This window comes from Primulina tabacum, chromosome 13, assembly GCF_025594145.1.
Source record: "Primulina tabacum isolate GXHZ01 chromosome 13, ASM2559414v2, whole genome shotgun sequence".
Classification (NCBI taxonomy): Eukaryota; Viridiplantae; Streptophyta; class Magnoliopsida; order Lamiales; family Gesneriaceae; genus Primulina; species Primulina tabacum.
In genome coordinates, this window is record NC_134562.1 from 37,828,485 (window position 1) to 37,847,276 (window position 18,792).

At 34.2% G+C, this 18,792-nt stretch overlaps 2 protein-coding genes across 2 annotated transcripts; both read right to left on the bottom strand.

Moving 5' to 3' along the window:
• Positions 1-1,857: 1,857 nt before the first annotated feature.
• LOC142523089 (1-aminocyclopropane-1-carboxylate synthase 3-like) lies at positions 1,858-12,936 on the bottom strand. The gene is made up of 5 exons (XM_075626737.1): positions 12,120-12,936; positions 3,482-3,625; positions 3,194-3,325; positions 2,949-3,109; positions 1,858-2,859 (listed from the first exon to the last, which is right to left on the bottom strand). Exons 1-5 carry the CDS (start codon positions 12,315-12,317, stop codon positions 1,905-1,907), a joined length of 1,590 nt encoding a protein of 529 aa, XP_075482852.1. The 5' UTR covers positions 12,318-12,936; the 3' UTR covers positions 1,858-1,904.
• Positions 9,181-12,077, bottom strand: LOC142523051 (AP2-like ethylene-responsive transcription factor ANT). Its single transcript, XM_075626691.1, has 9 exons — positions 11,924-12,077; positions 11,399-11,828; positions 11,182-11,349; positions 10,993-11,075; positions 10,691-10,779; positions 10,531-10,604; positions 10,362-10,412; positions 10,204-10,283; positions 9,181-9,970 (listed from the first exon to the last, which is right to left on the bottom strand). The coding sequence occupies exons 1-9, from the start codon at positions 12,075-12,077 to the stop codon at positions 9,384-9,386; spliced, it is 1,716 nt and encodes a 571-aa protein (XP_075482806.1). The 3' UTR covers positions 9,181-9,383.
• Positions 12,937-18,792: the final 5,856 nt, after the last annotated feature.

Consider the following 18,792-nt stretch of genomic DNA (forward strand, 5'->3'; position numbering starts at 1 on the left):
CAGAGGAGTTAGAGGCTGAGGGTGTTAAATTTTTATTTTCCTGCCAAGGTCTTACCTAGCAGAGGAGTTAGAGGGGGGAGGTGTTGAATTTTTATTTTCCTGCTAAGGTATCACCTAGCAGAGAAGTTAGAGGGTGGAGACGTTGAATCTTTATTTTCCTGTTAGAACATCGCCTAGTAGAAGAGAAGGAGAGTTGGATAATTTATTAGCCCTGGTGGTTTAATAACATCAAAGATAAACTCGTGAGAAGCAGTAAATTCAAATGCAAAATACTCGAAAGATAGGACCACAAGAACGAACAAGTGTTGAGCCCGAGGCGGGCGCGGCGAGCGTGGCGCTGGGCTGCGAGGCGCGCTCGGCGAGGGTTGACGGGCAGGAGCTCGGCGGAGGCGAGCATGTGCTTGGGTGTGCGTGATATGGCGCGCCGGGCGAGCAAGAGATGGCGTGGCGCAGGGGTGCTCGGTAGGTGCTAGGCGAGCTGGCGAGGGCGAGGGCGAGGCGCGCGGTTGGGCGAAGGCGCTGGGCGAGCGTGGCTCCCGACAGGGCGAGCTTGAGGGCGAGGGCGAGCGTGCAGGGGCGCTCGGGGGAGCGTGCAGGCGGGGACAGGCGAGCGTGAAGACAGGGACAGGCGAGCGTGCAGAGGCGCTCGGGCGAGCGTGCAGCGTTGCTCGGCAGAGGTGGGGCGAGGCATGTTTGAACGTGCGCAGCAGGGGCGAGCGGCGAGCGTGCGAGGGCGCGCACTGGCTCGGGCGAGGGTGGAACGGCGCGCGGCGGTGGCTCGGCGAGGGCGCGCTGGCTCCGGTGAAGGTGGGGCGGCGCGCGGCGGCGGGCTAAGGTGACGATGGAGTGGTGGTGAGGCGGCGCTAGGGTTAGCTCGCAGGTGAAGCGTGGCAGGTAAGAGCTGGTATTTTTTGTGTGTGAACATCGTTCATTAATGGCAAACAAAGTAGATTTTTCTAGTACGGTACGTCCTCATCGTCGATAAACCAAGGACAACACAACTAATCGAACTTTGAACCTACGATTCAGTTCGACTCGGGAGGGGGAGACTTGTGATACCCCAGGGATGAACCCATCAAGATCCGGCCCAAACTCCCGGCCCATATCTAGGGCCCGCAGGTGAATGGCCCATAACAAGCCCAGGTATTCTCCTATAAATACAAGGTTTCAGCGTATGATTATGGATTCACTATTTTTTTTCAGCAGCACCCTTAGTTGCTCCCCCCATATATCCTCAGTCACTGACTTGAGCGTCGGAGTGGCTACGCCAGGACACCCTACTGGCCCCCCCTTAATTATCTTATTTGTGATTTCAGGCTCAGGGTAATTTTAAAACCTGCGTCTGGACTAGTGACACTCGCTGGAATCGGATCCCTAAATTTTCCGTGAGTATCACTATCAAATCATTTTTTGTCTTTTTTTACCAACTTGATCGTGGTGTAATATGTTAGGGATGAAGCATTAAAAAATTGGTATTGAACTTTGTTTCTCCTATTTTTAGGTCGTCTATTTAAAACCATGTTATAATTTTTTTATCATACTAAATTAAGATTATTTTTTATAATAATCTTTTAGTTAAGATAATAAATGTGTAAATATACTTTGTTTCTCCTATTTTTAGGTCGTTTATTTAAAATCATAGTTTAATTTTTTTTATCATACTAAATTAAGATTATATTTTATAATAACCTTTTAGTTAAAATAAAAAATGAGTAAGTATAATTTTGTACAGAAATGTGAATGACTATATTTAATTTATATTTGAAATGGAATTCCAAACCTCAACATATAGATATCGAGAACAAAAACAATGCAACGAATCACTCAGAAAAATCACAACTTTTCTAACTAAATATGAATGGTGATCTCCAGCCAATCCATGGGTGTTCAAACCAGACTATCCATCATCGTTCACTTCCGTGACTGTAAGATAGCCGAAAACCCCAATTGCCCACTGACTTTGTCCTCGAATTGTAATAAAAACCATTGCTACCTTTACCCAACGAAATGGTATCGACGAAGATTTTTATACGTTGAATTGCTAGGTTTAGTGTCTCTTCCGACATGTTAGCGAAACAAACTCGAAACCAACCCGGCTCTACGCAATGGCATGAAGATCCCGGCGAGATATTCAACTGGATATCGCACAATATCTTTTTCCACAGCTCCATTTCTGCTTCAAAAGTTTGGGATCTCAACAGATGCCGCGCATCCACCCAACAAAATAAACCGGAATTACTCTCCAGGCATGAAATTCCAGCCATTTTCAGGCCTCTAACAAGCACCGCATGCCGGCTTTTCAGCCGTTTCTTATTCTCAACAACGTAATGCTTGGTAAATTTCTTGTCCGAAAGCATGGCGGACAGAAGAGACTGAGTTTGTGACGAAACCAACCCAAAACTTGACATTTTCGTTGCAGCAGACACGATAGTCGGGTCATTGGAGTATATGGCCCCGACTCTGAAACCCGGAATTCCCAGATCTTTGGAAAGACTGTATACTACGTGAACACGATTCCGAATTCCTGTGTTCACGGAACTTTTTTTATCTAAAACCTCCATGATGCTGACGAATCTCGGAGAGTTGAAAACTGTGCCCGAGTAAATCTCGTCGCTTATTAGATGGATACCTTTGATGCTTATGAAGTTTACAAGAAGATTGAGTTCATTCCATGTCAGGGTTTTTCCCAGAGGATTAGATGGATTCGTCACTAATATTCCTTTAACTTTGAGATTGCAGGTCTGGGCGAGTTGAAAAGCCTCTTCTAGAGCAGGTGCCGTAATTTTGAATCCATTAGAGCTGGTACATTGTATCGGTACAATTTCAACTCCTGTTCGCCATTTAAGGTCTCTATCGAACCTGAATTAAAGTACTCACTCTTGAAACCAGATTTAGCGCCACAATAAATATAACCAAGTATTTGACAAATTCTTCACGAGAAGACTTACCCGGGATAATATGGAGTCGGAAGAAGAAAAGCGTCACCGGGGTCAGCCAGGCAGAAAATGAGCGTTTCATTGGCGGAGGTGGCGCCAGCTGTGAGTACTAGCTTATTTGGATCAAAACTAACTTTGTTTCCTCTGATTTCTGACATGAATCGTACCAACGCCTGCTTAAAAGTAATTAAATAAGTAGATCGATCTCACATTTATATACGTGTGTGATTTATTTATCATTGCATGCTAGCTTTTACATTCTTGAAAGCTGGAAGGCCATGATAATCTTGAAAGAGGGCAAGCTCCCTGAAAATGGATTCTCCATTTCTCTTGAACCTTGATGCATCAGGGTTTTCTGTTAACCATGTCTCGAGTAGATCAAAAGAAAGCTGCGGAGAATTAATTTGAACACGAACTTGTTATAAGATGATCGTGTACATGAGTACATCCATATACCAAATCAATTTATAAATTTCATCCAATTAAGTACTGTATACAAAGAAAAATAGTTGAGAGATCCAAAAGAATCATGTACGTATATGTACCTGATTTTCTGCAAGACCCATCTGAATAATACCGTCGGGCTTGTTGATTTCATCGTAGGGATTCTTCTCATACTCTTGCAATCCCACAAAGTAGGAGGAATTTTGACCACGAGAATCGCACGTAGCAATGATCGAAAGCGTCATTTTTTTAATTCGATGAAGAGAGTCGATCCAATGGCGGACTTTACATAGTACTGTCCAGTCAAGACATCGAAACGTCATGTGTCACATACATTTATGTTTTTTATAATATAATAATATACACAATTCCATGACATATTATTAAGAAACACGCCTCTCTCATACAATTGTAAGGTCAGACAAAGATTTACATTGATTAAGTTTTAATCTTATGTATATAAGATTAGACAAAAACTTGTGTGAGACGGTCTCACGAGTCGTATTTCGTGAGACAGATATCTTATTTGGGTCATCAATGAAAAAATATTATTTTTATGTTAAGAGTATTACTTTTAATTGTGAATATCAGTAGGGTTGACCAGTCTCACAGATAAAGATTCGTGAGACCATCTCACAATAGACCTACTCATAAGATTATCTTATGTATGTTATATAATATCATGTTAATAGTAAAAACTGGGAAATAACATCTACTGTTTAACAAATTTATATAATTCGACAATAATGAAAAGTGGAAACTAAGCGTTGTATTTGAGTAGAACACTTGGTGCTTATTCTGATTTAAATAACAAATATGGGGAAAAAATGAATGATTTACACATTTCTAATTTTATTATAAGCTACTTTAAGAATTCATATGTTGCGACGGTTTATTCTGAAAGTATAAGGTAAGACGCGATGATTTGATAAAATAAGATGGAAGATCGATGTTGATATGCTTCATATTTTAAGATTTTTTATAATCGTGATTATCATATATAACATGATATTATGAAAATATTACAAATACTTATTTCAAAAGTTATTTACTCGCATATTTTAATTTATAAAAATAAAAAATAGTTTGGAGTATTAGAATTCTTCATAGTTTACAAAATGTAGAAAGATAATTTAAGAAAATGAGAAAACTCCTTTTTGTCATCTTGCAAATTTCTCTAAATTGTTTTACTAAATACTGATTATAGCTTACAATTTCAATTAAAATCTTTTAAAGAGCTTATAATTAAATTTAACCAAATACTTGCTAATTAAGTTGGATGTACATAATTTTAAGTATGACTCCATAACCTTGAATTCTAATTATTTTTATCATCTTCAATGAATTATTAATATATAAATTTCCTAATTATGGATTACATCAACACAATATGTTTCTTATAAAAACTCCATGATTTTTTTAAAAAAAAATAATTGTAATTTTCTTTTTGACATTGTTGAAATTGAGGAACGCGACCTACAACAGTTGTCTGGTTCATGGCTTCCCCGGCTACATTGGTCCATCTTATGTCGAGTGTCGGCCACTCTAGAAGCTGAAAGCTCCCATTAAAGTAGAATATAAATATTATAATTTTGGGTTGTGCATTCTTTAAATCTTGATACTGGAACTCGGCGACTGCGACTAATTTGAAATAATGGTTACGTGACCGACATAGATCATCAATTAACTAGGAAAAACTTGCTCGAATTTGAAAACTTTAAACTATTCTACCAAAAAACACACCTACTTTCTGGTAACCCTATTGGAATCCAGCAATCGCCATGGTAAATAGACAAGCATAAAGGTCCTGCGGCTTTCGAACACTACCGATTTCGGAAAAATCAAGAAAGACATAATTACTTTAGGATTATAAACCAATGAGTTCAGCCGCTGGAATTAGCCAATCTTTTTTAGTAAAAATAGTTAGAAAGAATTCTTACTACTAATTATTATATTTGGCTGAAAAAAAATAGTATACGATATATGAAAGTAGCTAAATATCTGGTTAATATCCTTTTGGCATTTTTCGTATTAGAAATTCCTATATGTAAAAGTGAGAGACAACTCACGATAGCATGATTGTAGTCTTTGATTTGTGATTAAAGTTTTGGGGTTTTAGTAAACCTCTCACAAAAATATAAAAACTTAAATCTTCTACATATGGAAATTCACATTTATCGTACTAAATATTTGATTTATTAAAAAAAAATTGTAAGAAAGAGTCATGCCTGATAAATTCCATGGTATATCCGAGCAAAATAATTAACATCAAACAATTTAGAGTAATTTAACGAGACATAACTTACGTTTGTTTTTTTTTTTTAAAAATAGAAATCATTTAAAGAAAGTTAATTTAAATAATTTATTGTTATGGGCCTATGGCCATAGTCTCTCCTTTGATGTGTCTCTATTTATTTCACTTAAACTTAGTTAAGTAATTAAGGACGTAAAGTCACGTAAGAAAACATCTCACACCTATTGTAATGACCTGAGCAAACATAGATGATAGATCGCGCAATCAGAACTAATAGATGTCTCCTCTCAAACAAATTAAAATTTTAAAGATTTTTTTTAATCATACTATGATGTAAATTATGTGTTTCGGTCGCTCTTTTAGCATTGATGATTATTGCTCCCAATGTCAAAGACAATTTATATGTTAAATATATATAGTAGGAGAAAGGCAATTAGGAATGTACATATTCCACCTCACCACATATTTAAAATAAATGCATCGCTATGTGAATGGACCTTTGAGAAGCTTGTTCATGGTGACAACTGACATGATTTAAGCAAAAACTTGTGTCAGACGGTCTCACGGGTCGTATTTTGTGAGACAGATCTCTTATTTGGATCATCAATGAAAAAATTTTACTTTTTATGCTAAGAATATTACGTTTTTTTGTGAATATCGGTATGTTGACCCGTCTCATATATAAAGATTCGTGAGACCGTCTAATAAGAGACATACTCCATGATTTATCCATCTCTCGCTAAGAATACAAGGAGACACAAAAATAATGGACCATTTAGTCAATCCAATACTTGAGCAGACAGTTATCCTGGACCATTTCGCCAATTCAATACTTGAGCAGACATAGTTATCCTTTATTCTTCGATATTTTTATATGCATCATATATAAAAATAAATAAATAAGATCGATTCAACAAATGTGATCATGTGTGTGTGTATATATATATAGTTGCACCGAGTTCAATTCATGTAAATATGTTCATCCATCGAAGATTATGGCACATCCGGAATGGTCTCAAGCAAGTGTACGTGATTAATTGATATAAACAAGTTTCAACCATGGTTCAACTGAAGGCCCAAGAGGTTTTGTGGTCAATGTGAATTAAACTTGTACAAGTTCTTGGGAACTTGACTCACCTTATATATTGTTATTATAATTACTATTATTATTATTATTAACAGAGTAATAGTAGACTTGTAGAACATGTCGTGTGGCGATTTGATTCTGTAATCAAACATTAGATTTAGATTTAGGGGATGTATTCAATATAGGAGATTTATTAATTTTTAATTACTTTTGTAGATTTTAAAAGTCTAGATATATTCAATTAAGACTTTTACATACTCTATAGAAGTCTGTAGAAGTCTAGTGATATTCAAAATAGACTTTCATAGAGTTTTAAAAAGTCAAGTGGTATTCAAAATTGACTTTTAAAAACTCTATAAAAGTCTATATGTATTCAAATCTTCCATAGACTTTTAATAATTTCATGGAATTCATTAACATACAAACATTAAAGCCTAAGGTACAACTATAAATTATAAAAAATTGTATTTGGTTCAACCCAAAGATTTGGATGGATTTTTAAAACTTCTAACTCATACACAAGCTATTTATTTTTCCTCTCTGTCGCTTCACATCACCTCTCTTCTTATCTTTCTCTCCTCTCATATATTTCTACCATTCTCTCAAATTTTCGAAGTGTATCTCTATATATATTTTCATTTTTCCTTTTCAAATTTTTCATTTTTTGGCTGATTGTTCATTTAATAATTTTTTATTTTAATATCACATGAAATTTTGAATTCTATAATTGATTTTGTGATTTTTAATTTATGATTTATACAAATTAATGTAATATTCAATAATAATAAAAGTTGATCCAAAAAAATGTTGCTTAATTCTTAATAATTGAATAGTCTCGTAACAATCATGATTTTTTAAATTCATTTTAGCATTTTCAATTAATATGTAAAGTATGATAGTTTTTATACAAAATTATATTCACACAATACTAAATAATATTTTTTTCACATGTACATTATCAATTTAAAAACAAGATTACAGGTTACTCAGTTGATGTATTTTAAAAAATTTAATAACATGCATACAAACCCACATATATACACATGTAAAGATTAAATGATTTAACTTTTAAATAAATAAATTTATTTATTAATATCAATACTGAAAATAATTTCAAACTGAATATGTTATATATGTCAATTAATTATTGATTCAAAGAAATTAATAAAAATAATAATATGTTATAATTAAGTACAAAATTTATAAAATTCTATAAAAAAAAAAGTCCACAAAAGTCTATAAAAATCTTGCAAAAAAGTCTACATAAATCCACATAAATCTGTGAGATTCTGTAAAAGTCAATAAAAATCTATCAAATCCATAAAAGTCTATCATTTGAAAAAGTCATTAAAAGTCATCAAAACTCTGAATTGAATACACCCCACTTAGATTTAGATTTGACGATTATTATGTTCGGAAAAGCAAAGAAAAAACAAGGCACCGCGAGTTCAATTTGTTTGTGTGGTCGCCCCAATTGTTGGGCGACGGTCGTATGCCTAAAGAGTAAAGACCCAAAGCTCAAAAATTAATTCTTTGGCATTAAAATTAAAATTATTTTTCAGAATACGATAGAGCGAAGATTTATTTTGTCAATCAAAAACATTGTTAAAATAATAGATTTTGGTCTAATTTTACCTTAAAAACTAACTTAATAGGAGAATTGTTCAAATACATATATACAGCTCTTAAAGATATCTAAGATGAGGATTTGCTTGTCTAGCCTGGTTGATCAGGAATGAGAGATGCCGGTTTCTGCATGATAGTGAGGGTAGTGAATTGAAAATTTCATCCACTATTGCATCATGTCTAGGGGAGAATTGTAGACATGAAACGAAAGATTGCCTTATTAAACATCCTTCGCCGCATTCAGCTTCTTCAAGGCAGTGGCAAGCGCCGCGGGTTGATCACATAAGATTAGATGTGGATGCTAGCTTTCAGAATCGGGAAATCATTGGGGTGGTGCGATCTTTGGTAGGGTATTCTCGAAACTTCGAGAATCGTTAGTAACCCGGAAGGTCTCAAGATATAATACAGAACAAAAGCTTTCAGAAAGTATTTATTACATCTTATTCATTCTTGGCGGTGCAAGGAGTATTTGAGTTGTTCGAGTTATGTTGGATTATGGGCGTAAGAGATTATTAATTCAATAATAATTGCTTAAGCAATAATATCTTTTTTTATGTTAGGAGAACGACTAATGTCGTGGCTCATTCTCTATAAAAGTTCGTTATTTCTTCCCTTGGCATTTTTTTATTGTGTGCCTGAGAATTTATCGCTTTGATTGGTTAGCCTAGTAATGAGTGACACTACTACATATCAATAAAAGTTACAACGCTTGCCCGTAAAAAGCTTGTATATTATATTATATATACAGAAAAGTGCAAAACTGTTCAGTGGGAAGTAAAGTCGCTATTTCAGCAAAAAAAAAGTTTAACGAGACTTAAAGTCATTTAATCTCAAGAGGTGAAAGTAACGGAAATCAACATCATTCCATAAAAACCCCGATAATTTCATTTAAAAGATGCCCCACTAGTTTTCTTGAAAAACATAGAAATAAAAAGTTGATTTTCAGCCCACAAACAAATCTGCCACATAATTTAAGCCATTTAACCTCTAAAAACAGTAAATCGAAACTAAAACCAGTCGGACTTCCTAGATCACATTATGATGCATCAGTCCACGCAGTAAAAAGTGGCACTTGTGGCCTCATCTGGGCAGCAGATTGATTCCAAGAACTCGAGTTAGAAATCGCTGATTGGGCCGGGGAAAAAGTTGCTACCGGTGGAGGCACCGGAAAATGCATGGGAAGACTGTTATTTTTATCTGGGCTGCCATCTCTAGAACTGCTCAAACTTGTAACCAAAGAAGAATTCCTGGAAAAATTGTTCGCCGTTTTTCCCGACTCATCTCCAAAAGGAGCTGAGAAGTTTGAAACCTTAAAATCTTCTATAGGTTTAGGATTAGAGGATGGATAAAGGGTCATTCTCCAATCATATACATTGCTGCTGCTGCTCTCTTTTGAGACATTTGAGTCCATAATATTGTTTAGATTCGAAGGAATGTTAAGCGAGCTGTCGTTAATTGAATCAGCCAATTTGTTTCTCCTAGCCATCTCCCCGGAAAGAAGGGCGTTGCTTTCCATAATCCTTTCTACATCATACCTTGAGATGTCAAAATTTGTTACAGCATTTATGCCCCGAAATTTGATAGCTGCTACATCGTAAGCCTCCGCCGCTTCTTCTTGAGTGCCTGATCAAAATGTATGTAAACCTGTCAGTTTAAAAATGTACGGGGGAGGCATTCGTTTCCTGGTAAAATTTAGCATATACAAGACATAGAAATTTCAACAAATTTGTGTTTAGGATAGAAAGATTTCAAATTTATAGAATTGTTTTTTTAGTTTTATAGAAACAATGATTTCAAGTCTATCCATCCAAATACGAAACTGTCGGATTCAAACTTTAGAATGCCTGAAAACTTACTAAATGTTCCAAGATAAAGATCCTTGTTTCCTGCCACTCGGCCTATTCGAGCCTGCCACCGACCATGTTGATGATGTCTGCTAAAAAACAAGGCAAGAACAGAGATTTCACACAGTAGCAACGCCAGGAAAGGTTAGCATAGAAGCGGATTTTCAGACCTGGTCACCCCCCTGTATATTGAAGCTCCCCTTGAGAAGCCACTGCTTTTCCTGCAAACGATCATAGAGCAGTGGCAACATAAATTTAAAAATGCAGTAACAAAATATGGGGAGAACGAAAATCGTCAAGTTGACAGTCCGTGAGATCCCAACACGGACGAAAGAGAACCTTCTCAAATGAGCAACATATTCTTGTCTGCTCATGTTCTTCATATCTTCAAGTTCTTGATGATAATTTTCCAACTGCGTCAACTCAAGAAGTTTATTGTTCGTATAACTTTGATTGCAGAAACAAAGAATAATTAATATAAAGTGAATGAAATCCATACCGGGAAATTGATATGAGTGGAAGGTCCCCAGTATTTAATTGCAGCCAAATCATACGACCTTGCTGCCTTTTCTTCCATATCATAACCTCCTACAAAAAAATGGCAGCAATAAATTAGTCGGCGACTAGAATGTAGCACTTTTGATAGTAAAAAGGGAAGATCATTTTACCTAAATAAACTGGAAAGGAGATTTCAAGTCATTCCAAATGTTCCATGATTTCCGGAAGAAGTTGACACACTTGAGTTAGTAAAACGAATGAGATAATGAACAGAAAACAGAAAATGTAGTTTATGTCGCAGACCTTGCCTCCCTTTTCTGCTTTGGCCTTCTTTCTTGCAACTGTTGTCCCACAAATGGGCTTCATATCTACCAGTCCACCTGTGCCTGGTGCGCAAATATCCAGCATTATAGTACATTTCTAATTAAATAATAATAGGTTTATTTCCAACAGAAAGATCAGAATGTGTTTAAAAAACGTTTAAAAATCAACCTTGTAACGCCTCTATACTGTGAGGTCCTCTGCCCAAATGTATCAATGGATTTCCTATGCACAATTTGCTTCTGTTCATCTTTTTCCAGGTCCCCGTTTCTTGTTTTCAAATCCCATGCAATCTGCCATAGCCGGCGGAATATGCTGTGAGCCAGTGACACAGCTAGACTGTGAACCAGGGCTCATTGATAAGCTCAGAGATTGCAAATCACCATACCCCATCGAACCAATCTGCCCAGATTCTCCGCCATTTTCTTCCACACTGAAGCCCATTTTCTGCTCTAATGCATGGCTATTTGTATAGCTTCTTGTAACCCAGTTTTTCATTCCAGATAACTCATCATCACACATTGTTGGAAGCTGCAAATTTCCATCTGAAAGCCGAGTATCTTTAGGCTCATTTTCTGATCCCTCGTACATTTCTTGACCCCTGAATGGGGTGTAATCTGTGTACTCTTGAACTTGAATCTGGTGGTTCCTAGAGTTTTCTTGACTATGACTTAGAATATTGTGAGTCTGACTTTGAGGATTGTGATTATAGTACATGCTATCTAGACTAAGAACCATTCCTCCTCTGTTATAGTTATGGGTACCCATCGTTGTGCCACCAAAGAAATCTTCAAGTTTGGGAGTTGAAGCCACCATAACTTCAAGGTAAAAGTAAAAAAAATAAATTACAGTACACAACAAAAAACAATAAAAAAAAGGGTTTAAGCAATGAGCATTGTTCAAGCTAACTAACCTTGTGGTTGTGACCTGTTGATAGCTTCCATCAAGCACAATGAGCCATCAGATTTAAGTGGCATCACAGTTAAAGGAGAGTAAAATCCAGTATTCTCACCTTCAACCCCATAGAAAAACCCTGGATAACTACCGTAACCAGAGGGAAAACTCATTGGAAGTGCATTAGGAACATTATTAGAACCAGGCTGAGCATGATTATTATTGTCCGAGGAACCCTCCATGTTTCGAGAAGAAAGAGAGAAACCTAACCAGTTGTTACTAATTTCATCACCCATAGCCTTCATTTTCCTCCCTTTGAAAAACAAGAAAAGGGGGAAGATTCTCACGAGTTTTTCTTTTTCCCTTGTTGCAAGAAAGCAAGTCAATGATTGAAAACCAAGTAAACTAATCATATGAGAAGTGGGAAACTCTCCTCCATGGAAAATAAAAAAAGAAAAACCGAAAACCAAAGAAACTGGCTCGTTTTGTTTTGTAGTTACAGACTTAAGTAGGAATGAAATCTAAACAAAAATCTAGCCAAAGCGCATCCCTCTCTGCTGAATCACTGAATCTATGGTCTCTTTCTTTTGCTTTTTTATCCCTCTATCTCTCTCTCTCTGAAAAGTTTTCTAAAGAGAACAAAGCAAGGCCCTTTAAACTTAAACAAAAAGAATGAGTTCCAGCAAGCAATGCTGGGTATCCTTCCTGCATTCCATTGGGATCCGAGCCTGCGAAAGACATCTTCTTTTGCTTTTTTCTCCCCTCCACACCTGCTTCCTCTTTTTTTTTCACGTCTCTTTAATTGCATACAAATATGCAGTGTATTTTTGTGTGTATATTCTATTCTAAAATAATATCCTTGCCTCACAGTGGATAGGGAGGACAAGTTATTCGGTCCAAAGCCTGCACCATTAGTTTACCGAGTTGAGCATCTGTTTCCGCAGGCAGAAATACAAGCTCCTCATTACCAAGAAAAATCTCATGTCCCTCAAACAAGGGAGGCGGGCTTTTGTCACAAAGTATTTTTGAATTTAATCGTGATTAATGCGCAGTGGCGGAGCTAAGAATCTGACTATGTGCGTGCTAGAATTTTAAACTCTAAAATCTTTTAATATTTTAAATTGATATACCCGAGCTAATATCATGTTAATCTAAAATTATATAAAATTTACATATAAATTTTTTTTAAAAACATTAGGTTATCCGGGTTAAAGCTTGGGTAAGGATACATGTACCTCCGTCAATGTTGATGTGACGCAAAATTCAAATATTGTTGGACTCCTGGGGAAAAAAATGAAAAGAAAAAAACAAGAAGACGCTTGGGAGTTGGGACAACCCATAAATTTTGCTTATTTATTATGGTATCTAAATTACAATCAAATAATTTATTCAAAATATATTCCCGAAAATAATATAAACTAGTAAAAAATACACACACGTGGTATGCATTATTATTTTTTTCAATTTTATCAAATAGCGCTAAACAATTAACGCGAAATTATTTCAATTTAGAAGAATTATTCGATTAAATAGAAGTTTTGTTTAGATTTTTGTGCTATGTAAAATATGAATTAATTTGAGATAGATTTTTAATATGATAAAAAAAATAATTATAAAATTAAATATTTTAATATCTTCTAGTATAATCATTTTAAAGAACTCACATTCAATATTTGTATCGAATCTGAATAAACTTATTAAATATACAATTTGATTGATGGATATGTACAACAATAATTCTTGAAGTTAATAATAAATGGCTAACATTGATGTGATATGATAACACAATCAATTGGCATGTTATGCTGTGGAGTGAGTCCCACCAAGTATCTATCTATATATTACGAGCGAGTATTTTGTGTCTCAGAAGATCTTGGACTAGATTTCTCCAGGCAGGAAACAAACAAATTCAAATACCTCATACAAATATTATTAATAACTAGTATATCCGACGTACACGTTACATGTTTGTATAATAATTTTTATAATTTATTTGATTTATATTTAAATGAGGATCAAAATATAATTATAAGAAATAGTGAGGGTCTACACTGTAATTTTTATATATAAATAAAAAAATAAAAAATGACGTCAATAAAAATTGAACCTATAACCTAAGCCTCAATAACAATGACTCTTTCCACTAAACTATATATAACTTACACTAAAATTTAAACATTTTATTAATATATATAATTATTAAAACATACCACGACACCAAAGTTAGTTATTTTAAACATTTGAATAGATTACGTAAATATAATATAATACTCGAAAAGACGTCGTCCTCCACAGATCCACCTATTTCTCATAGGCTTAAATATTTGCAAATTCCAGAGATTATCAGAAGGTATACTTAAATACATTAATTTAAGAGCAAGACTTTTGTATACATACAGCATTGAGTCAAATGTATATATAAATCACAAGACAAACACACTCACTTGTCATTTCGATTCACATACATACAAAAACACTGCACCTATACATGCATGCTACAGCTACCAAATTGTTTACTGCGGGCGCAGGCACCCTACTTGGATTACTAGACAACCCTAAACGATGCCGTCTGGAACCACCTTTGACAAAAGTCTTCTTACAACTACGTACGAAAGCGTGCGATGGGTCACGTGAATTCGATCACCAAAATTATAAATATCTTCTTCTTCGTCTTCTTCTTTTTTTTTTTTTAATTAAAAATATGTGGTGTTTTATTGAAGTTTTAAGACAAGACAGTGGACAATATCGTACACTTTGTAAAGAGATTGAGCCAATGTTTGAATGGCACGCGATCCAAATCCCAAATCTCAATAACTTTGGCACATTTTGTTGTGCTATTACTTCATTGTCCTCCGCCCACGCCACTCTTTTTAAATACCCTGACTTATTTGCCGCAGGGACGACCGACCGTCGTACGTATAATTATTCATGTTTGAATTTCATGTTGTACAAGTAAAATGATTTGGAACAAATACGTAAATTCAATTTATATAATTAGATTTATATATGTTAATTTTTATCGGTGAGTTGACAATGTAAGCACAGAGTTTGATATATATAAACATTAAACTGTACTTTTTTCACTTTTGGAAGCGCAAGTCTGCCCAGCTTTCAAAATTAAACTGTACGTACGGCGGTTCATGCATTGATCATCTGATCTTATATTATAATATATAGAACACAAATTCTACGAATATTAATATAGACAATTAAAATATATTTTGTGATGGTCGATCGGTCGTGATTTAGTTAATCCACATATATTTAATGTAATTGAAAATTATTTGGTGTTTGGATAATAAATTATCCGAGATGTGTCCATTACACCTTGTGGGCTACGCAGAATAATATTGCAGGCAGGTTGAGCAAAATAATAATTGGCTATGTAATTATTTGACTTAACTGGACAAACATAACCTTGAGAAATTTCCATTATCGGCAGCATACTTTCCCCCACAGAATAACTTCAAATTTTATATCTTCAAAAGCTGCTTAATTATTAATCACTACTATTTTAAATCAAAATGTATCTGATTTTTGCCCATATCGGGTCCATCTGTTACTAAACAAAGAGGGGAGCGAGCTATTTCTTTAATATATATATATATATATATATATATATATATATATATATATATATTTGAATACGACAAATTCCTTAACTGAGTAGGTAGGTAGCTAGGTATGTGGGATAGGGGCTACTAAGAATATGTAGCATAGTAATTGAATGAAACAAAGTAAAAAAAAAGGGAAGTGGAAATAGAATGGTTGGACCAGAAAATCCAAGCAAGATCTAATATATATATAAATCAAAAGAGAGAATAGTAATAAAGTGGACAGTGGAAAGCAACCTATCTCAAAAATGACCATAGAAGTCTGTAGTAACCTGCAGATTATAAGTCACCCATCTCCCTTTTACATCTTTTCCTTTTCTAGACAAAGTACGTTGTAAATCTTCTCACCTAAATAGTAAATAACGTAGGGTATCCACGATCATTTATCAAATTTGATCGCCTGCTCCGTCAATGTGGACACTTTGATAGAACATGTATCATTACATAATAACATGAAATTAAATTAGATAATAATATAATAACCATTTTTATTTTTTCCTTCAGGGGGGAAAAAGAAAGCATGAGAATTGAAAGCCATGCAAGTACCCCCACCATTTAAAATTATAGTGGCCAACTTTCAGGGAACTCTCTCTCCCTCTCTCCTGAAAGGTCATACTCCAAAGCATGAGCGTCATGTCGTATTCATCGTAAGATTCTATCTCCACAGCCCCAACATGGATTAAATGCAAATCTTGTTAATATGTATATTCCACTAAACTGGAAATAAATAGAAATATTATTCATGAGTACATCTCAATTGCATTATATTCCTGGAGTTCATGATTCTTGAAATTACAATTGGTTATGTAATTTCAGCTGGCTTTTATTCATTATAATGTTCTAACTTATGTGTAAGCTGATCAATATTTGTTTTGGTACAAAACCTAAAGATCTCCTAGTTTATCTCTCGGATTTTTTTTAAAAAAAATATTTGCGTTGTTGATCTATTACGTATCCTCACATCACATTATCAAACATAAAAGGTGCATTTGGATTTTAATATATAAATTCATTGCATCTTAATTGTAAGCATGTACATCGAATTATTAATTTCGTGTTGAATACCTTTTATGTAAAAACTATATTAAAATTAAAAATTTTAGAGACTATTTCTTATAAGATTTTTAATTAGAGATTTTCTAATATTTAAGCTGAATAATTTTTATTTAAATACGAAAATGTTATCTATTTTAAGATATGTTCGTAACGATGTGATAATTCAAATTTATATAGATTGAAGCAGATCATGCAATTCAATTTAATTTACACAACAACAAAAAATCGAGATGGAAAAGATATTGATTTTTATGTCAAAAATATTATTTATTAATGTAAATATGAACAGAGTTAACATGTATAATGGATAAAGTTACTGAGATTGTCTTATAAGATATTTGAATATTATATAAGTTGATGAGAATGAATGATTTTATCCAATCTTGATGTCACTTTCTATGATCGCAAAATGATCAGATTGCTGCATAAAAATGAAAGGTTATAAAATAAAGTTAAGTTTTAAAATAACAAATTACTGAAATAATTAGTTTTATTAATTACCAAGAAAATATACATTTTTTTAATAATAAAATTTTTAAATTTCTATGGACTATCAATTCTTAATATATAATTAAAGTTATCTGTAAGCTAGCTAAATCTTTGTTTTGAGTCGGTAAATCTAAAGATATCCAAGTTTATTGTGGGACTCGTTTTTATTTTCGCAATGTTAAATCTGTTAGATAACAAAGTTCCTAATTTCATCGTAATTTATAATTCCTTAAAAAAATAAAATAAAATCACACAATACCGTAAAATGATATACATTAAAAAAAAAAATGGGAACAAACAATACTTTATTATTAAAAATCGGCAAAAACTTGTGTGAGACGGTCTCACGGGTCGTATTTTGTGAGACAGATCTCTTATTTGGGTCATCCATGAAAAAATATTACTTTTTATGCTAAGAATATTACTTTTCATTGTGAATATTGGTAGGGTTGACAGATAAAGATTCGTGAGACCGTCTCACAAAAAACCTAATCCCTTACGTCTCTACCTACTATTTTGAGCTCTTACTTCTAGAATTCTAATTCATCTTTCCATCCAATTATTTCAATATTTAGTGCATAGTAAAGGGATGACTTTACTTGAAAACGAACCACTCCACTTTAAAACAAAGCTTGTCGGTTGACCAACAGGAGATCTAGATCTGTGCTAATTATCAACGTCCAATAGTTGTAGTGAAATCAAGTTGCAATCATCTTCCCACATATGTTATAATTTTTACAGTTAATAAAAGTGGCCAATATTAAATACAAAAAAATACAAGGAGATGAATGCAAATATATATCTCGTGGTGAAACTATAGTGTATCCTTGAATATAAGAGAGCAAAGGCGATACACACACTGCATTGCGTGTTTTTAAAGCAATCACTAATATTACAACAGTCCTAGGAGGGCCTGAGGCCTCTAATTAACCCATAAAGAAGATGAAGACAAAAACCGAACAAAGGGAAAGAATTTATGGCATAAAGCATTTAATTCAACTGCAAACAGTCTGGCCCTCTTGTTCACAGGAAGGGTGCCTTTCATGACTCCTTTTATGGGAATGAGTTGAAAATATATATAAAGTTCAAATTTTACCGCGTGCTTTGTGGTAATTTCCGGGTTTTAGGGCATCCATTTTGAGGGTGGAATGTTATTTACATGGACTTCATTACTCTTAATTTTTTTTTCTCATTCCTAAACATACAATCCTAATATTATTTTTGGTCGTGTAATAAATAACCATGTTTTGCTTAGGTTTCTGAGAACATTTTATACATGCTATTGGCTCTGAGATATTGAGAAGAAATGTTACATAAGCGTTTTCATGAAAATTAAAAATACGTGCGCATATGTTTAAACAACTAGTACAGAGTTCATCATCGTTATCGATTTTAAGAGAAATATTTACGATAAAATTCTAACAGAACAAACAAATCAATCAAAGTTGCACGTAAAATTTGTTGGTATTCTCTATGAGGAAAATTTGAACATCAACAGTTGACAATCGCGTTGAACATGATTTTCTTATAAAGATTATGCCATGCTTTTGGTGTTTCGGAACGTGAAATTCCTCTCTCAAGATACAATAACTACATTTGTGATTACAAAAGATTACAACACAATAAACAAAAGTTCATAAATCAGAAAAGTTGTAAACTCTTTGGATGTCAATAGAAAGAATAAAATATGGACAATATGAATGCAAATGACCTTATATCTATTTTATGT